The sequence below is a fragment of the Pieris napi genome, chromosome 1, assembly GCF_905475465.1.
Source record: "Pieris napi chromosome 1, ilPieNapi1.2, whole genome shotgun sequence".
Lineage (NCBI taxonomy): Eukaryota > Metazoa > Arthropoda > Insecta > Lepidoptera > Pieridae > Pieris > Pieris napi.
In genome coordinates, this window is record NC_062234.1 from 3,329,913 (window position 1) to 3,352,290 (window position 22,378).

Sequence of the window (22,378 nt, forward strand, 5' to 3'; positions counted from 1 at the left end):
TCGAATCAAGTTTATGGCCTAGGTCTTTGATGTACTCTTACTCTCTCCAATGTCATAAAATGTGCTAAGTACGGTTTTACTGCGATGTATAATGTTCGGTCCGTACACCTAATGAATACAATCGTTGTTGTTGCCCATGATAATTCATTAGATGCGCAGGAGTATTTTATTCCACTAAAAGAAGCATAGCCTTTTCCTACAGCTGAGTTTATCATCGGACGTCGAGGCACAATATGAAATTCAATCTTTATTACCTCGACGTCCGTCGATCCACAACTGAGCGTTTAAGGCAGTTTTTGCCGCGCGCCACCACTATGTGCCACAAGCTGCCCTCTGAAGTATTTCCGAACCAATTCGACTTACGGTCCTTCAAGAAAAGAGCGTACCAATTCTTAAAAGGCCGGCAACGTACTTGCGAGCCTTCTGGCAATGTGAGTGTCCATCATAACATCAGGTGAGCGTAATGCCCGTTTGCCACCTGTTACATTAAAAAAAACGCGAACATTCTTAACAGAATATTTTGTCTAATAGAATTAAATATTTTTTGTATCCTAAATAAAAGAAACTATTCTCACCTCTCAATCAAATAAAAATCTTATTAATTTTTTATTTTAATAAAATATCCAGCATATATTCCGAATCTATACTAAATTCAAATTTAGAACAATAATACACGTAACATTAAAACTCCACAGAATAAATTAAGATTAAGCAATCATAATTTCATAGATTCTGTTTACAAATTAAAGTATAGAAGTCGCTACAAAGGCCCTTCTTTTATTCTATATTACATAAACTCCATAGAAACATAGTGTCACAACAACAAAGCCAAACCAAAAATTAATTATGATTCCCAAAAATTATTTTCTTTCTGGCACGCCAGAAAAGCGAAAAAAAAACATTATTAAGACAATTAAGAGGTTTCGTTTTAAAGAGATAATATTATTAAACCCCATTTACTTTATTAATTTCGTTGTCTATTAAGGACATATGGTTATCATTAAGATGAGATTAGAAGTCCTGGGAAATCAAATAATTATTTAAATTCATGGAAGGCGATGGATGGATGGAGGAAGGATTCATAAGGATTTTGATTACAAATCGTAAATGCTTTCACACATTTTTTTCTTTACTCAATTCGTCTTAACTCCTGAAGGTTAATACATACCTAGTACTTTTAAATTAAAATAAAGTTTAGTATGATTAAGTTTGTATGTACTGTTGATATGGAACAATTATGTATGTATGTATACGACATAATTGTATGTATGTAAAATAACATTTCCTTCCAGTTGTCGAATATGAATCATTCTAGTCAAAAATTACCCAGAATCTCCGTAAAGCAAGCACTTCGTTAACGAAATTATCGACATTCGCACAACACTAATTCTATGTTTTGTTTTAGTCTCTTTTGTCGGCCCATTTTTTGCATAGTCTGCGATCAAAGAATGCGGCCCATATAAGGGCTAATTCATCCGAATTGGTTCTCTATTTCCATACATTTCGAAGCAAAGTTGATCCATCTCTTGGATAGTCTAAAATGTGATTTTAATGAAGTGGATAAAAACGTTTTGTATACTGTATATATATTTATATCATAAAAGACTAAACAACAATACAGACTAATGACGATTAATATAGAGGATTGATTTAATTGCTATAATGGAATGTTTTAATTCTATATAATCCGGTATTATCAATTATTTTCACTATAAAAACACGGTAATCGGTTTTACTTTCATCTTTTAAAAATTTGTGTTGATTATAAATAAATATGTATTTCAAAAATGTAATGCGTGCAATTAGCCCAAATGAGATTCGTCTTAATGGAACATAGTCGTTATTTTAAATGTATTTTAAGTTATTGATAAAATAGGCGTCGTATGGTATTCAGATCTTTATGACATAATTATCTATCTATACAGTTTTTCGTATGAGAGAAGAAAACGTTCTAGAATAAATTTCCCTTCTTTTGTTACACATAATATAACTTTATTATTTTTATTAAGTAATTATTTTGTAATGTGAATCTCTTCTGTTATACACATTGCATATTTGAATGGCTTCATATTATCCTAGCAGGATTGGCAGACAAGATTAATAAAACATACAAATTAAGTTTTCAACACAAAAATGAAAAAGATTTGGCAAATCTAAAACAGGAAAATAACTAACACACATGACTTTATGACGCTATATTAAATTCTTGGTAATGCGCGTAACTTATTATAATAATGAACATAGAACAAACAATCAAACAGACAGGCAAGCATGTGCGGTTTATGTAAACGTATCTAGATTTAGGTTGTTGAAGCGGTCTGGTTTTCTTCTATCTTTAAAAATATAAAAAAGTAGGTCCTAGCATAATTAATATCGCGTTCAAATAAAAGAGATACAAATAATTTAAGTTAATTTGTTTACACAGTATCAGTAAATTAAGCACTTGCATTTTTAATTTAATTATTTAAAAAAATATTTCAAGAATTTTCAACACGAATGACGTAATGATATACAACCCCGAGTACCAGGTGATCATAACCTAGTAAGAGATCTGATGTATGTGAAGTTGCGGGAATAGTAATATAAAAACCTTTTGAGCTTCCTACCTGCATTTAAAACTTTAATTATTAGCAAGAGATTTTTACATTAATAAGTTATTTTATAGTTAAACAAACTCATACATAAATGAAATTTTACTTAATTGCCATTCAACTTTGCTATATCCTGTCTTTCCTTAATGAGTTAGAAAAAAATATAGGTCATTAATCAAAGCTAAACCCGTTTATGACGGCTAGAGAGAGATAGAGGAATTCCTGTGGGTTCCGAGCGGCATTCCATCGAAAGGGAAACTTTTTGTCCCTTTTCTCATCTTATTAAGCTTAGATGAATAGCGGTAATTTTTGTAGTCACTTTTTATCGTGATTTCTTTTGTAGGCGCGGTATTTTTTAGTATTTGTTCTTCAATACTAAAAAAATGTTTATCAGTAACAGTGAACAGTGAACTCCGAACCCACGTTTTATCGCCAGACCAACAATAGAGTGATTGAGAAGAACGATATTTACGATTTTGATAAAATGCAAAATTAACACTTCTTTCGCTTCCGTGGTCCATTAGATCTTGTGTGTGTTAAATGTTACGCGATTGTTTGATGATAGTTTGTAAAACTACCGATGTGCAATGGCCGTGTTTGTATAACTGTCAAACTCGCTCAGGGAGCACGTGCAACTTGACACAGTTTTGATTGCAGTCACAAGTAAAATTCATCCAGCGATTTAAGATCAGTTTACTTACACATTAAATAATTGACCGTCAAAACTACAAAGCAGAAATAGAGTTCTTACCGATTACAATAACATATTTATTAATCTAATATATAAAATTTCCTGTCACAATGTTCGTTCCTATACTCCTCCGAAACGGCTCGATCGAAAGCTCTACCGAAATCGACCGATTCTTATGAAGATTTTTATGCATATTCAGTAAGTCTGAGAATCGACTACTATCTATCTTTTAAAACCCTAAGTGATAAGGGCTGTCCACCCCAAACAGTTTTTTTTAATTTTTTTAGATTGTTTTTTTGTGATACTAATTTTCACTCCTAGACATAGACATAGACATAATATTTATTACAAACGAAAACTCCTCTTCAATCAACCCCTAGTATTTTAAATTATTTAATAATAGTAGTCACAGCAACAAAACTAACAATAATAGTATTCATTTTTGCATATAAAATACGCAACAGAAATTCTAATGAAGTCATTCCAATTGGCGTCCGATACGAATAATGGTCGTATTTCGCGGTCTATTGGCCCTCCGACCCTATCCAACAATAGCGGCAGATGAACCGCGACTAATTCATGCTTACATAATATCAATCTTGTAATGCATAGCTATGTCAAAAATATAACGGTGCATACCACTGTAGTGGTATCAAATATGACGTAATTGATTTTCTGTTTAATCATTCCTTCGTGGATCAAACAGACTTGAAAATCCCTACAAAAAAAAACACGCTTTTCGCGCCCTTACGCACACAGCTCCGTTACGCATTTTACACACAAGACAGTCAAGTCAATCAATCCCCGCGGGTCCTCGCCCTTTTTTATAGAGTTTTGTCCTAAAATGGAAAACTTGTACCAGGCCCACATACTAAGCAAAGAGTGAGTGGACGCTACCCTTAGAACGCTCGCGACTTCAAGATGCGCAGACTCGACTTGACTTGATAGCAACCCGAACTCCATACCTAACTCTTTCTAACATTTATTTGGATATCTATCGTTGTCTCTTTTCCCCTTGCTTAGATAGAACCGTATACGGTCTTCTTGTTCGTATGTGTGACGCTCTAGTTAGGGGGAGTAGAACACACAACCCCTTGGATGAGTTGCGTACGTTATGCTTATTGCGTATGTTGTCTCACACGAAAGCATATATGGTAGTGACTTCCTATTCATCCCTGCTATCCTAGTGTACGAGTATGTGAAGAGATTAGAATTTGCTAAGCTAACGTTTGTTTTTCTAACCTATGGGGATCTAATGTGGATTTTCAAATGTTTGTATAGTTAGATGACACCTTACAATAATTTCTAATCAGGATTTGTTAATAAAGGATCACGCACGTGCTTAGTTAGAAAGAGACAGGAATTATTTTTCTCTCTCATGGTGCTATCCTGTTTCTATCCCGAACCCCGATAGGATTGCAGGGAACACACACGGAGCTCACCTATCCATACAGTTCTTTCTATATAAAAATGTCCCTGTGTGTTAAATCGTAATAGATTCAAATGTTTAAACAAAATAAACTTCGCTCGATATTTTACCTATGTTAAATAACGATTTTAACTGTTAATATAAGTTTGTTAGTGTTAGCAAAAGGTCAAAGACTTGTCCGTAAGTTTACAGAACTACGAGTGCCCGTAGTGGGAATTTGTGGAATTTCTGAGAATGCAAATACTTTGAGCTCTCGATTCTCATACCTCTAGTTTTCTTAGTTCCAATAAGTAAATAAGGTATTGTTACTATGTATATTTAATTTACGGTTAGGCCACATACAAATTTAATATGTAAACTGACTCTTTGAAGCTTATATTTTAGTTTTTTTTTAGGTAACAAAATAGCTTCGGTCATAAAGGACCCATCATCATACGAGTTAATATTATAAATCAAAACTAATCAAGCCGCATGTGGGGTCGGTAGGCGTTATACTTATAATGGGCATATTTTTATAGGCTCTCGTGGGCTCCTATTAGTTTTATTTTAAAAGTTTATGGTCATAATATTCGGTGTTAGTTTTAGAAAACGTTTAGTTTAATTTTATTAAAAAGAGGGTTTTTATTACCAATTTGTTACCAATTATTAAAATTACGAACGCGATTAAGGAATAAATTAAATGATTGTTCTCTTCATTAACAAAACCGATTTACATTTTGTTTTTAGAAGCTTTTATCTAATTCTAGATGAGTTCTTCTAAGATCTTTACTTCGATTAGGAAAAAAAGTGTTACCACCACCTGGTGCGCCATAATATGTCTCTATTTATATAATATTCTCTCATTTATTATGAAGACGTATGTAACTACTACTAGTCCCTGAGTGTAGACCTTACTGTAGCCGAGGGTTGAAGCGATGCAAGAGGGTATAGAGATTTCGTTCGCGCCAACGAGGTCCGAATATAAGTAGCAATTTGACGGCAATACATTGATAGTGACCGGAATTACTGATAACATTTCCGCCGCCCACACTGTCCGCGTATTCAGGGACGAGATCTACTTTAGGAAAATCACAATTTTAGCAAAATTTCGCGCTTTTAAACATAGCAGAGTGTTTTTATTCAATACATTGTTTTCTCCTTCGATTGTAGCCCTATTGGCCCATCATTAAAAAAACAACTGCCGAACAGATACAGGTACAAAATATCTTTACATAATCCTTTTGCCCCGGAAAAGCTTATAAGAACCTGCTTTAAATCTAGTTTGATAACAATAGCACGTAAAAAACCGTATAAGTTTTTGAACTTGGTTATAAGAAGTATCATTTATGAGATTCTCAGAAATAATTCTGTTATTGTAAAACGACGTTATATAAGGAAAATTAGCAATAAATTTTTTCGTACAATCTTACTAAGAAATGAAATTTTACCGTCAAAGATACCCGAAAATCGACCAGACAAATATTGACCCTAGCACGCCGCGACTAATTGCTTTGCGCTGTTCCGACATGCCATCTAATTACTTATTAAATGATTTCTCGGTCGTTGACTTTAGATGAATTTCGGACAAAGAATTTCTTTGTGACAAATTACCTAGAAACATTTAGTGATTAGGTTTTTTAACGTGAAACTACTTTTATTTTATAAAGTATACACATAAGAAGGCAGGGCATATTAATATTTCGAGTAGCGTGTTATATGTAGGGTTTAATTAAGTTTAAACACCGTAACTGGCGCTGAGGGCGCGTGCGTCAAAGAGGTCAAAAGGCTTCTCCATCTAATGACCAATGTAACTTGAACCAACTACGCTCTTTATTGGTACTGTTTGAAACGCACTTGCAATGTCAAGGTAAAATGGTGATAGAAACAGGTAGGACAGGTAGAACGCATGCGCCAGGTAAGGATACCTTCTATTCGTTTCTAGTTTCCTGGTACGAGGCTGGCATTTTGCCACAGGTACGCTCTAAAATGACAGGTGTAGTAAAGTAGATCCTCACGTGGATTTTCCTAATTTGACCTCTGAGCGTTTGGATAAGGCGCGAGATTATTTTGAAACTCTCGTACCACTCTGAAGAACTTAAATTGGAAAATAAACGAACTGACTTGAATTCTAGAAAAGAAAAGAATATAAAGATATAGCCTGTTTCGCCCGTAGTTCTTCCTAATTTTAAAAGTATTTTCTTTTGAGAGAAACAACGAAATAAAAAACAAGAAATCAACTCGTTAATTAAATTTTACTGAGTTTTGCTACGAGTGTTATCTGATAAATCGCACAGATATTAATGGTTAATAAAATCGCTTAATTAAATGCACCACAGGTAATGAACAATAAATCAGTTTAATCATTAATGACAATTAAATACGATACGGTCACCCGTGCTCACAGACCTTGTCAAATATTTACTAATGAGGTGTCAATATATGACTTTATGTAAAAAATAATTGATAAACTTCTTTTATAAAAACAAACGATCACGAAACAGTTACAAAATCTGAGGCCCGGATCTTAAAAATATAGTAACGCCCCTATATATATATATTCTAGCTTTTAATAGCAAACAAATAGGCTTTTTGCATTTAAAAGTTTACCGAGAAAAGCTTTATAATTATAGATAATCGTGCTGCAATCGAATTAATACAGTTGGAACCGCATACCTAGTACTTAATAAAAATAGATTAAAACATGAACATTAACAGTTTATTAAATTTTTGTCGTACGGGTTCGATGTCCGGGTTAGTGAAGCGCGTTGCGATGCTAATTGATTATAACGATGTCTAGGATATGACCTATCTAGATCGGCAGCAATTGGACGTAGTTTTTTAATACTTTAAATTAGCAGGCTTGTCACTGTTCGTTCTCACGAGTACAAATTTTCACTAATTAAATCAGTGGTGAAATACGAGATGTTTTTGACAGAATTTTTTATTGCAAAATTGTTGTGGTACAATAATGATTACTGGTTAGCGTCTGTTGTGTAGTTTCAATAATTTGAGCCTAGTTTTTGACTTTGTATTAAAAATATATTATAAGTAGATTATTTTTAGCCTTATTTTGTGGTGTAGGATTCGTCGTTTAGTTGGAAAGTCACAGATCCAGAGGTCATCTAGTATATTCCCAACGAAAAAATGATTGTTTCGGATATGATTGGAGTAGATTGATCATCCCCTTGCCGTTTAAGAACATGGGCATAGGAACAGACGTTGACACTATGTACCTGGGGATTACATCACATTACTTTTAAATTCATTTCTTATTACTTACTTTTAATTCATATTTCTTTGTTTACTTTTATTTTTTAAATTTATTGCATGTACGGCTATATTTTATTGTGATTATTTTAAGAACGACTACAATGTTATGTTATCTAGAGTATTATTCTCATGTAAGTGACATCTTTTGTCTTTTTTGAGAAATAAAGTCTTTAAACCTAAACCTAGATTTCTTTTTACCCACCGCTGATAGTAATTACTATAGGATTTTGTGATAAATTCTTTTGAACACTTCACGTTGCTTGAGTCATGCGTCTTGCTTTTCATCACATTTGAGTCTATACTAAAGCGATAAACCTAGTTCCCAGCGTAGAATTAGGTCTTATTTATGTGCTTAAACGTTTGTTTGATCTAAGCAATTACTCTTTGGCGAGCTAAACAGTTTAACGTCTGAAAATTAGAACAATTATGTTACTGTTTAATAAAACAAATGTGGCTCGGAGAAATTAGTCCAACGAGTAAAAGGCATTATTATTAAAACTTCCAGTTATTAAAAAATAAAAGCCTTAATCTCGTGAAACGATTATAATCTTTAAGATCTTTATCTTTGGTAGCAAATGGCAAAACCTCCAATTGTTTTAGATTTATAATATTTTATAAGGTTGTTTGTTTTGTTTTATTAGAATATTAAATATCATATATTAAAGTAGTCTTGAGTATTTTTTGTATTTCCTACTTTGCAACCATTCAACTCACAATGTAGGCGAATGCGTAGGAACGCTAAAATGTGGTTCCTAACACACCGCAAACTGAGTGATGATTAGTTTGTTTATATAGGATTTAAACGATGACTATTTTAAAATGTAGTGTAGACAGCTTATAAACTGATTCAAAGCTTCAGAAGCGAAATGTATGATATTTACTTTTGGATTGGAGTGGAGGAATCTCTATACATACATCTTAGCAAAGACATATGTCGGAAATCCTATCGGAGTTTTCAGAATTAACTTAACGCGTATTATGTCTCTCTGGTCTTAGAATCCAATAAGGATTCGACATAAGGAAGTCGTACTTTACGCAAAACTATAGATCTTATATTAACCCATAGGCATTTATTGTCTATATTATATCATAGATTTTAGAGTAAAGCAATTTGGACCAACGTAAGTTTTTCCTTAAATCGCTTAGGATATTCTTATGCTAGACTTTTGATTTAGAATTTCACCCTTTCCCTTATAATTTCTAACTGTCATATAACATGCATATTAAATATAATGGTAACATGGTGCATGCAGTCAAAAGAATTCCCTAGAGTTAACGCCTATTTAATACATTTTAGATATATCTATAATGTTAAAAAAAATCGCATTTATTAATTCTATTTATTCCCAGACTGGTAGCATTGTGTCACCAGGACGATGACGACATTAACAGTTAGCACATTAAAATTTGTGGACCATTGTCTATGATATCATTCGACTTGTTCCAAGACTTATTATTACATTGAACCATAACTTACGCACTCAAACCACTCATACGAATTTTGATTATACATGAAACTATTATTCTTATTATTTTTGTTAAAACGAACAAAAAGTTTTTATTTATTCATTCCTGTTTATGTTTATGATTTGTGCTCTATTTAAAACAATGCAATTAACTATTTATTATTTATCAATTAATCCAGATGAAGATTCCGCTTTTCTCCAAGTAGGAAATACTGCAAGGGTATACAGGATGCAACATAGACAACTTTCGACCATGTTTCCATAAATACGAATTCACCATTCATCTCCGGCTCTTATCAGCTACCTAATCTGCGCATCGAAGTATCTTTTATTAAGTCATTATTCAATTAAAGTTAAGCTCTTTTGTTTGGAAATCTGAGGTCCACCGTAATATATACATTTTAAAACACTAGATTGAAACTTAAACTGAAACAATTGAACGTGGTGTGGTGTAAATACCATTACGATTAATATTTTTATAAACTTACCTAATTACTTTCATAATGTTCTGTTGCATTCATATTATCTACAAATAGAGGAATAAACTAGAACAAAATGAGCCAAACCAGCTTCTAGGCCTGTTTAAAATAAAACGGATTTTCTTGGGAACTTCATAACAACGAACAAATGTTTACATTACCAAACCTATAAATTGTTTTTGCGTTACTCGTGAAAACTCGTTTCTACTTTTCACACGTCATCAGTTATTTTTAGTAAGCACAGAACCCAGGAGATAAACCTCTGTTATAAGACGAGGTAGACGGTACTTTTGTAAGGATTTGTAAGGTAATTAAAAAAAGTCAGTGGTCCTACCACTAACAATTGAAAGTCTATTTTTCTTGTATGTTAGTTCTTAGTATCTTCATATCCTTGTTTATAAATAAGCTAATTGACACTTGATACAATTAGTTAGTTTTAATGATTACATAGCCAGTCTTTACAAATAATAAATATTGTAAAAACTAAAAAATATAACTGGATTTTGAAATCAGTTATGATTTTTGTTAGAAATGAAATTAAGGGTGATGGATATATTTTAATTTAATACTTTAAATTTAATACTTAAATGATCCTTGGGATTGATTTGCTCCAGTTCAAACAATTTGTATGACTCAAAACTTAGCGATTAAAAAGAGTGGCGGAAAGTTTCTTGCCAGTTCTTCTTACCCGCTCTACGCCCTTGACTTGCGAACTGGTAGTAAATGTGAATTTACAATTAATTTAACTTCTTTTTTGACGTTCTTAAGTGTTGTTTACCTATGAGGATAAAGATATTTTGAGTTTGAGTTTGAGTTATCTAGACGTCTTAGTACATGTAGTATATCTCTTAGACTATATATTAATAGCTGTTGCAGACGCGCAGGCGTCTCGTCTCGATCGGAAGTACGTCAATGAATTTTGCATACAAACTGCGTGTTTTGAATTATTTAATTAATAGGCAATATCGATCAGTTAACCGCGTCTAACGTTCGAAAAAATTTTTATTACTTGTTTTAATCTGATCAGTCAGACTTAGGTATAAGGTTGGTTTATTTATTTTCTTTTACACTTTAACCTTATATTACTCAATGGTTTCACACGAGTGCTGGGTGCGCTTTCCCGTGTGTCCACAGCGAGTGTACTGAGCTAGGCCAACACGGCTCTACCACTACCTATATCTATATAGGTACTATATCTTTTTTTTAATGTTTAGTTTTATCTTTCTTACTGTGCTAATTAATGTTTCCTACTTTCACTACTAAAGCTATGACTCAGATGGTAGCTTGACACATGAAAGTAGTTAGCGATTTCAACTACTACTACTGTTACAATTGTGTTTAAGTAATGTTAAAAAAATAATATTCGGGAATATTCAAACCTGTATATTTTTACTCAAATTAGTCTGCAATGATAGCTTTGGGCAGAAATGTAAAAAAATATATTCTTAACTCACTTAGTAATAATAATAATTAAAAATGGATAAATAGATTACAAATTTAAAACGTTTGGTCCCTGTGGCACTAGTACTTTTGCTTGTTGTACTTAATGCTGGAAGCAACTTGCTGTATTGCGATACTGTTTCGTTATGCGAACAAAGAACCAGCTCTGGGTTCACCGGTACAATCTACCAGGCGCCAACTTAAATATTTTATTAGCGTCTGCACATCTTTACATCGGTCTTTTTAAAGTTATCAAAATGGCTATTTACTTAGTACACAGTATATACGAGGAGAAAAACAAGACAGTAAATAATGAATATTTGCCGAAATCTAGCGCGTTGAATGGCTCTGTTAAGTACAAACATACCCATCTGTGTTAAGTGGACACACAAAAGCTATGATAACTTTGCAGTTTGTCTAACACTATTCAAACATAGCCAATGATTTGTGATTACACGGTGTACACCTGTTGGGTATACTTTGGTAGATACATACAACAGAAAGCTTCTAAAAATACGTACGTAATAGTATTTGTTTTATAATAGGTATGTATGTATTTTCTACCATTAAAGCTTAACACAAATTCGATTAAAAAAATACCTAAACATTTTCATAAGAAATAATGAACAATGCCATTCTTGTGTATTCAGTTAGTGTTAGTGTCAAATCGATTCGGTAGTTTTGAAGCCTATTGAATTTAAACAAACATTCAAATCTTTCCGCTATGTAATATTAATGTAGAAGTATTGTATAAAGATCTCTTGATTAAGCTATAATTATAATACAAATTACAGAAATAGAACAATATTAATTTGTAGTAATATTCATAAGGAATCTGTAGTTCGTTTTATCTTCCAAACGTATTAGCAATGTGTTCTCCATTATTAAATGAATACCATAATAATTAATGTGTCTGGCATTGTATAATGAACTTGGCATTACAAATGGCTTGTTCCGGAGGATGGTAAACCGATCTGCGCGCCGCGTCCGACTGTCAATTAATCTACATATACAGACTATATCGACAGGAACTTCCTTTAGAATCGAATTTCGAGGGCAGTGTACTCTTAGCACACATTTTTAGATATCTTTTTACGACAACGTTAGTGCGGATACTCTGTAACATCCAATGGCCATAGTGATCCATTTTAAATATATAATATATATAGCTGGGGCGACCGCAGAGCAGGCGGAAAATAATAAACGGATAAAATATTCAAGTCTTTCCTCCAACTTCGATTTTGTTCCCTTCGGAGTACTTGGCCGTGGGGTTCAAGTGCACAGGCGGTAATTAAAGATTTAAGTTGGCGCCTGGTAGATAGTACCGGTGACCCTAGAGCTGGTGCTTTCCACGCTCAACGAATAAGCATCGCAATACAGCGAGGAAATGCTGCCAGCGTTAAAGGTACACTGCCAAAAAGACTATACTTTTTAAAAAAAAAATTATTAATTTTTATTATTACTATATAGGTTAAGAAAATTGTAAATACTGTATATTTGATTATTATATTTAGGTTTTAATAAACGATTTTAAACAAATAGTTCTTTCAATATCGCTAGCAATTATTTGGGAAGGGGAACTAGAAATTCCGTGCAAAAACTCAATAGTCCCTATTATTAGACTTATTATTTTAGTTAGTAGAGTTACAAAGCATATATTTTCCTTTGGTAGATACACATTACTAGACATGCTCGAACGATGTTCATGATGTTTAGTTACAAATGCGCCCAATGAACGCCTCTAAAGTACTCATAAATATGGTTAGTGATCTGTAAATAAATATAAAATAAAATATCTTTTGTTCGGTTATGACAACTAATTAGCCGCGTACTGACTGAGCGAGCAGCCTCGCGAGGCTGCCTCGCGAGGCAAATCCTCGGTCGGTCAAGACGTGCCTCGCCCGAGGCAAACGCACGCGCTGCCTCGCCCGAGCGTGCCGCGGCCCGAGCCGAACGTTGTCGGTTTTTGTCGATGTTCAAAGGCGCCTCAGTACGTTTGCCGCGCTCACTCAAGATGGTAGTGTTTTGCCTCGCTTATTCGTTGCGTGTTAGTTGTGCGTCATGGATAAAGAACAGTGTCTTAAATTAATACGACTATATGGTGAATATAGACGACTTTGGGATGCGCAATGTCCTGATTACACAAATAGAGGACTAAGGGAAGATGCATGGAGAAAAATAAGCCAGGAAATGAACCTTCCAATAGCTGAATTAAAGAAAAAAATGGACTCTTTACTAGGGTCTTACAGGAGGGAAAAGTCGAGAGAAAAAAAAAGCCGAATCACAGGATCAGGTATTTATTATTTAATGTTTATGATTAGGGTTAACAACATTCATTTTATTATATTCAAAGTTACATCGGTTTTTATATTATTTCTAATATTATTTTATTTTATTTTATACTGCAGGTCGTGGTGAAATATATGTTTCGAATTGGTATGCCTATGAAGCCTTCAGTTTTCTAGGAGATAGAAATCACCCAGGAAATACACAAGATACTTTAGGTGAAGAAGTGAGTACCTATTATTTACTGATAATTATTCTGCCAAGAAATTGCTCCGTTTGTTATGAAATGTCTCCCTAAATGTGAACGTATTTCTTTTATATTTGTTGATCCTCGCCGTGGTATGGCTTGAATAGATAGCATTGATGACATTTCTGTATCCTGTCGCCATCGGCCGGGTATTACTGTCCCTTCAACTTCGGCATCGAATGATCCTGGGGGAGTGAACCTTTGTGAGGAAGCTAAATCTCTACGCAAGTAGTTATATAAGCATATGGTAGTCAATACGACTTTCGTAGCTTTTTCTGGTTCTAATAGTAGCGGCTTCCTCAGTACTCTAAAAACGGAGCTTAAAATGCCAAAGGCATTCTCCACAACTCTTCTTGCTCTGGACAGCCTGTAATTGAAAATCCTTTCCATTGAACCTCTTTCTGGAGTACCTTCATAAGGTTTCAATGTGTAATCATTGAGAGCAAAAGCTTTATCGCCTAGAATAAAATAGGGCACTGCAATTTTATACGGTATTTGTAATATTTCTGGTGAAGGAATGTTCAATTCCTTCTTTTCGACCTTTTTATATAAATTGGTATTTTTAAACACACCGCCATCTGATATACGTCCTTTGCTGCCAACGTCTACGTACAGAAATTTATAGTTAGCGTCAACTAAAGCAAACAGCACTATACTTGGAAACATTTTGTAACAGTCATAATCATTGCCACTATTTATCGGCGACTGTAATATAACATGCTTCCCATCTATTGCTCCTATGACATGTGGGAAATTCCATTTGCTCTCAAACTCTTTCGCTATGGTAAGCCACTCTTCTTCGGATGATGGTATCTGTAAATAAAATTAAGTAATAATTTCTATCTTTACAGAATGCAAGTCTGGATAATACTCGAAATGATGACGGTTATAACGAAGAAAAAAATGAAACTTCAAACTCGACGACAACGGAAGGACCTAAACAAAAGTCAACTAGACCTAAAAAGAGATCCAAAATGAACGAAAGTGATGATCTTACTGATAACGCCATATCTGAAGCATTAACACTCTTACAACAGTGTGCAAGCGATAATATATCAGAAAAAAATGATCCCTATAATGTGTATGGCCAATATATAGGAAATGAGTTGAGAAAGTATGATAAAATTACATTAGCATACGTAAAAAATGCAATAAATAAAATTATCTTTGATGCAGACATGGGAGCATACAGTGGTTATAGTTATTATACTCAATCATATGGTGAACACGATAATTTAAGATATATGTCTCATCCCTCTTCCTCATCGACGCCATCTACATATTCGATGCCTGCTGCCTCACCAATGCCTTCTACCTCACCGATGCCTCCTACTTCACCGATGCCTCCTACTTCACCGATGCCTCCTGCCTCATCGATGCCTTCTACTTCACCGATGCCTGCTGCCTCACCAATGCCTCCTATCTCACCAATTTCGATGCCTCCCCCTCCTCCTTCTCCAGCTCCTCATCATTAAATATTTGTTTGTTTAATTTTCTTATATTATTTGTCCAATTTTCTAATCAGATTAATAAAAAAATAATAAAAATATGTAATTTTATTTTACCTTAACATAATCCTTTAACACCTCAATTATAGCATCACAGACTTCAGGAACTATAACCGATATCCTTTGTTTTGATATACGAAATAGATACTGTAGACTGGTATAAGAATCTCCTGTGGCCAAAAATCTCAACGTCACTAATAATCTTTCCCTAGCGGATATTGCTTCTCGAAAATTTGTGTCCTTCTTGCTTATTTTGGCGTTTATGAGAGAATACACATTGTCAAATTCGATTTTACTCATTCGAGTGAAATTTTTTTCTTCGTCATCGAAGCACAACTCTTCAAATAATCTGTTCCCAGCCTGTAATCTATTTTTGTATAAGAGTTTAATCCAAAAACGTTTAGTTTTCTGTTTTCTTTTTTTTGCAAGCCTTAGAATTATTAAAAAGGCAGTGGTAGCGACAGCTTTCCGAATGTGCGGCCTCATGGTGGTCTCGGGCAAACTATACGGGCACGCGCGGTCTCTATTCGACTTCAAGTTAAACTGAGCGTCGATGCTCACGATGGCTCGGACTTGCCGCGCGAGGCAGCCTCGGATTAGAAAACTTACAGACCGAGGCTGCCTCGCGCGGCAAACGTTGCGAAGCAAACGTCCGAGGCTGCTTCGCGAGGCTGCTCGCTCAGTCAGTACGCGGCTATTCACGTATTCTAATGAGACTTCCGTATCTGACTACCATAATGACTGCAGGCCATATAAAATTTTAACAATGTCATAGCTAAAAATACTTTATTACGTCATAATCCTAGTCCAGAATAGTATTAGGTCTTAAAATTATACATTACTATTCGGTGGCATATATATGGCTATCTTATTGTCCTTAATTTATTTATGAGATATATATAGCTATCTATAATAGCTATCTATTATAGCTATCTGTAATAGCTATGTGACTGTACAAAAAATCCAACAGAATCGTAAGGTATTATTAGATACAGTAAGAGTTTGTTAAGTCGAATTGAAATATTTTAATATAGTTTTTATAACAGCTTAATAATGTTTTGTTCGAATCATGCATAGTAATTAACCCAGCCACTTTCTAACAGAGATTTATCGACATTTATCCCACGGGACCCAAAGCCCGTTTCTCCGATATAATCATCATATTGTCTTTTATCTATTTATATCTTGGAGTAATCATTTTAACAAATAATTCCTATCAGATTCAAGTAAATAATTTTAACAATGGCAGGTTCTAAACAATCTGAATTTGTATTATTTCATGTGTTAAAGAGAACTTTTTCTTAATATCCACCATCTTTATATAAAACAAAACGTCCTTCGTCTACGTAAGTGATGCAAGAATTTTAACAACCGAAAGATTGATATTCGGACGCTCAATTCTGTCAGATTGACTAAAATAATTAAATAATCAGTAGGCGCTAATGTTTAGTAATATTCTGTTGTTTTTGTGAATAAGGCACGGGGCATTATTATTTTTTCGACCAGAATAGGACTATTCCAAAGTCACAAGTCAACACTCTAGTTGAACTTGTTTATGCCCATCAGAGAAACCATTATTCACCTAAAACGTATAAACCATTCAAAAGACCACCGCTTTAGTGGCTATATGTAGTTGGTTTCAAAGATATTCGAAACTGATTAAAGTGTCGGCTTCTATCGCTAAGGATCTGACGTCGCGTTTTACAGTCAGTTAACATTTTTGAAATTATTTTTAACTTATCAATTGTAACAATAAAATTGATTTTACATTGCTACAGAATTCTATGAAATTGTTTGTAGAATTAATCTAATAAATCAACGCAAAACGTGTCTACTTAATTTATTATTAGTAATGTTAAATAAAAAATCATTTAATCACATAGGTAACATAGTGTACACTTATGACTTGTCAGTAAAGAAATACATATTAATGCTTCTAATTTTACATTTACTGCCAGTTCTCAAATCAAGGGCGTAGAACGGGAGAGAAGAACTGGCAATATACTCTCCGTCACTCTTTTTAATCGCCATTTTTTTGTTTTACAAAATGTTTGTAAGGAGCTGCAACCATTACACCATGCCCCATGTGACATTTTAAGTAATTAATAATAATAACATAAATTAAAAACAAAGATTTGTCCTCTATCAGCAGAAGGCATGGTGAAATAGGAGCACGAACTTACATTTAAAAATAATTTATTAAAAGTAATTATTTTATATTTTGTTTCAGATCGCTGCTTATAGCAGCCATCTTCTTAAGTAATTGCGTATCATGGACCCTATCTAGACATCACTTTACACACAATGTAAGTATTTACAAACTAACAGTTGTAGCAGTATTGATAGATTTTATTTAAAATAAACGATAACAAAAAAAATCTGAGACGCCTCAACTATTGGTCTGGGCCTCAAATTTTTGTAACAGTTTGAACATTTTGAACAACAGTTTGAACAACACAACATTCATTTGTTTTTTCTAAACGGCACGTAGGCGAACAGCCGTCTATGCCTGATACACACTAAAGACTTTTTGGGTCTAAGGCATGCCGGTTCCCTCTCGATGTCTTCCATCATCGAACAAGCGAGTCTTAGAGGCGCACATTGAAATGCCGCCGGGGTTTGAATTTACGACCTCAGAGAAAGTCTATCCAATACAGTGTGAGTCACTCGAGAGAAGGAGCGCTAAATACAACGAAAAATAAGACTAAAGACAACATGATACATAGTTCATTCACCTTGTTTGCCTTGACTTTAAAATTTGACCGCGGCCATAAATCACCATCTAATGACGATCTAACGCCCGCAACTAAAGCGTGCCATTTCACAAAATATCAATAAATCAGTTTTCGGTGTATCGATTTATAACTGTAACCAATTGTACACAATTTGACAATCGCAGATTATTATGTCTATCAATTCAAACGATACAACAATGATTCCAAATAACAAGAAGCGCTCATGGAAATGGGTCTTCTTTGACAATAATAATACTAAGACAAAACTATGAGTTAGTTTTATTTTGCATGCAGATAAGGCAAACGTTTTCTGTCAGATTGCTGAAGAATATTTGCCTAAATAATTTTTTTCTTAGGTTAGTCAAATATCGAAGTAAAAAAAAAATACCTACGTTGAGCAAATACATAACCCATTTACGTGTATTCAACCTATTAACAATTTTATACATTCTAACACCCACACATTCCCACGGATCTCTATGGAAAGGTCTAAAGATATTTATAAATTAAAGGCCGGCGTATTACAAAATGCTATATAACACTAATAACATTGGAATTACTTTCAATTTCGTTAACATGGTTTTACATCGCACGTGGACGTCCCATCGTGAGACGAAATATTACGGATACAACATTGAACTTGACTAGGGTTGAGGCTTAAGCCTCTATATTTAGAGATTTTAGAGACTGATTGAGTTTAAGGTGTACCACAAGATCTCTTAAATATTGTATGAAAAAATTGGGATTCTGTTAGTATAAGTATAAACGAGCTGTCGAGAAACGAAACTTTAAACATTATTTCACGTTTACCTTGAAGGAGTTGAGAATAGTAAAGGCAACGTCTTGGAGCGTCTACCTTTCGACGCGTTTTGTTTTGGGCTCGCAGGCGTTTCAGTGGGGGTTCAAAGGTACAAGACGGGATGCTGACGAATCCTTGCAAGCATTGTACCCGACCTCCCGCAGATCTACAAACCAGGGTGAATAGGTCGAAGTGAGTGGGGTCCTTGCTGTGCCATTATCTAACCCACATAATTAATAGCCGTTGAGGGCCGAAACAGCCAAAACGGACATGGCTGCGCTGTTACCGTGTCCTGCCTCGGGAAATAGCTGGTGGCGCCGTGGGGTTTTAGTGGGACCGAAGAACGCATTTCCCTACTATGATAAAAATCTTGGAGCGTGGTTTTTAAATTTTAAATCTGTCCTTAGATTCTAGGATATCATTAGAACTTTCAAAGCAGAAGCATGACATTGACTGACTCACACTAATAATTTTATTCCTTCTTCAGGTCTTATTTGAGCTTATATTCTAAAAACGAATACAAACATAAGTAATTTACAAGATTAAAAAAGTATCGACAGCCCTGACAAATGTTAATTGATGTCTTTAAATAATCATAAATCTAATCAGGCGCCTCAAATAATGGGTACGTTGGCATCACAGCTAGCTCATCACTAAATATTCGGGAATCATTGTTTTATTTATAGGTTCAATATGTCATCGACTATTACTTCATTGTTAGTGAACAATGCGAATTTGCGTGTACCAAATAACTTTTGATACCCAAACAGAAGTAATTGCCGATCAATTCAAACATTATTATTTTTATTATAATAATATGTAATTTATTTGCAAGAATATGTTACAAAAATGTTATTGTGGTAAAATGGAAAATTCGCATATTCTGTCATACATAATGACGCGAAAATTTGTCTTAAAGGAATTTTACATAGAAGTTATTTTATACAAGCTGTGTATAAAAATTAGAAAAAAATAACAACCTTCAAAGTCTGAGACTCAGAATTCTGTATGATTTAAAGCTCAGTTTTAAACTTAGTTATTCAAGTTCAGTGAGATCACTTATCTTTACATGTAATTATTTTAATTGAATTGGGGATACATAATAAAAATAAAAAATTACATATTCCAATATGGTGAAACAAAACCATCATATGCCAATGATCTAGAAGTAAATCGTGTAGGTGTATTATCAAACACTTCAGTTAGCTCACTTGGCATTAAATCACGGACACGAATTGCTTTTTGGAATGTAAAAACGCTTAGCAACGACACTCGACTAGCACAAGCAGAAGCAGAAATGCTTAGATACAATCTGCAAATACTGGGCTTAAGCGAAGTGCGTAGAAATGGTTTTGGCGAACTGAGAACGTCCAAAGGCCTAACTCTTCTATACTCCGGGAAGGAAAATGAGGATGACGACCTTGAATATGGTGTCGCTTTCCTCCTCTCTAACTCCGCAAAGAAAAGCCTTTTGGACTGGAAACCGATCTCAGACCGAATCATTTGGGCCCGTTTCAACTCAAGAGCCCGGAAGATCTCCATTGTGCAGTGTTACGCTCCCACCAACACGTCTGCGGAAGACACCAAGGATGACTTTTACAACACTCTAAATGCCACACTTAAAGGTATTAAGAAACAAGACATTGTGATCGTCATGGGGGATCTTAACGCAAAGGTTGGAAGCGAAAACAGCAACTGTGAGCGTAACATGGGAAAACACGGACTTGGTGCGCGAAACGAGAATGGTGAACGGTTTATAGAGTTTTGCCAACACCATGACCTGACCATCGGTGGGACACTTTTCATTCATAGAGATGTACATAAGTACACATGGAACTCCCCTGATGGCTTAACGAAAAACCAAATTGACCACCTTGCTATCAGTTCGAACTGGCGCTCGTCGCTCCTTGATGTCCGAAACCGAAGAGGCGCTGATATTGACAGCGACCACCATCTGGTTGTTGCCGAAATGCGACTTAAGGTTGCGGTTGCGCGACCAGCCGGTGTTCCTGGTAGGGCTGGAAGAAGGTTTGACGTCACTAAACTGCGAGACCCTGAAACTATGAATAGGTTCAGGCTTGAACTTCGTAACCGCTTCACAGGACTGCATGCTGACGATGACTCAATAGACGAAGAGTGGAAACGCATCAAAGTGGCCTACACAGAGACCAGCTCATTCGTCTTAGGTCACACTAAGCACCCGCGCGAGGATTGGATGTCACAAACCACTTGGCAGTTGATAAACGACCGTAGGGAACTCCACCTAAAACTGCTAGGAACCAGCGACGAGCTACTACAAGCCGACCTCAGGCAGCAGTATCGACAGATTCGTAAGAAAATCTATCGCAGCTCGCGTAATGACAGAAGGTTGTGGGTTGACGGTATTGCTGACCACGCTCAAACTGCCGCTAACACCGGCAACATGAGAGAACTTTATAAAGCTACTAATATCTTGGCAGGGAAGAGAAGTCAGCGTAAGAAGCCTCTAAAATCAAAAGATGGTCAGCTTATCGTAACTTCAGAAGGGCAACTACGACGCTGGCGTGAGCACTTTGAGGAAACCTTTCGGCCCACAGCTTTGTCTACGTCAGATGCCCCGCAATATACTTCTCCACCACCCAGGCTACTTGACATCGACGTCGAACCACCCACACGTGATGAGGTAGCGAGAGCGGTCATGGGTCTTAAGACTGGTAAAGCACCAGGTCTCGACTTAATAGCTGCAGAAATGTTAAAAGCGGACTTGGCTACCACAGTCGACACGCTAACACCTTTGATTGGCAAAATCTGGACCAGCGAGAAGCTTCCGGAGGACTGGAACAGGGGCCTTCTTATAACTGTGCCCAAAAAAGGTGATCTAAGCCAATGCAGCAATTGGAGAGGTATCACCTTGCTCTCTGCCCCTTCCAAGGTTTTCTGCAGAATTATCTTGGACAGGTTGTCTGGAGCCATCGAGCCTCTCCTTCGCATAGAACAAGCTGGCTTCCGGCCTAATCGCTCGTGTACTGACCAAATTAATACTCTTCGTATCATTCTCGAACAGGCATCAGAATGGTAGAGGGAGATTTATCTTACCTTTGTTGATTTCGAAAAAGCTTTCGATACGCTGAGATGGAGCAGCATATGGTCGCGACTCTCTAACATTGGTGTCCCGCCAAAGATAATTAACCTAATAAAGGCCAGCTATCGGAACTATTCTTGTAGAGTGACTCACGACGGCCTCGTTTCAGACGATATTCAAGTGCATGCGGGCGTCCGTCAAGGCTGCTTACTCTCGCCACTACTTTTCCTGGTTGTTCTCGACGGGATTATGCATCGCACACATCAGAACAAGCGCCGCGGAATAGAGTGGGGATTAACCAACATCTTGGAAGATTTGGATTATGCCGATGACCTATGTCTGTTAAGTCACACGCACCGCGACATGCAATCTAAGTTGGACGACCTGGAACGCGAGG

The 22,378-nt window shown here is 35.4% G+C and overlaps 3 protein-coding genes across 3 annotated transcripts in view; 2 read left to right on the top strand and 1 right to left on the bottom strand.

Moving 5' to 3' along the window:
• LOC125054801 overlaps positions 1 to 22,378 on the top strand; it is a 151,093-nt gene that overhangs the window by 19,271 nt on the left and 109,444 nt on the right. The window contains exon 2 of the mRNA XM_047656912.1: positions 17,617 to 17,692. Coding sequence (XP_047512868.1) covers positions 17,617 to 17,692 — 76 coding nt within the window. The remainder of the gene's footprint in view (positions 1 to 17,616; positions 17,693 to 22,378) is intronic.
• On the top strand, positions 13,368 to 15,445 carry LOC125054871 (myosin tail region-interacting protein MTI1-like). Its single transcript, XM_047657011.1, has 3 exons — positions 13,368 to 13,638; positions 13,754 to 13,857; positions 14,730 to 15,445. The coding sequence occupies exons 1-3, from the start codon at positions 13,407 to 13,409 to the stop codon at positions 15,351 to 15,353; spliced, it is 960 nt and encodes a 319-aa protein (XP_047512967.1). The 5' UTR covers positions 13,368 to 13,406; the 3' UTR covers positions 15,354 to 15,445.
• LOC125054845 lies at positions 13,835 to 15,872 on the bottom strand. Its single transcript, XM_047656976.1, has 2 exons — positions 15,444 to 15,872; positions 13,835 to 14,691 (listed from the first exon to the last, which is right to left on the bottom strand). The coding sequence occupies exons 1-2, from the start codon at positions 15,870 to 15,872 to the stop codon at positions 13,873 to 13,875; spliced, it is 1,248 nt and encodes a 415-aa protein (XP_047512932.1). The 3' UTR covers positions 13,835 to 13,872.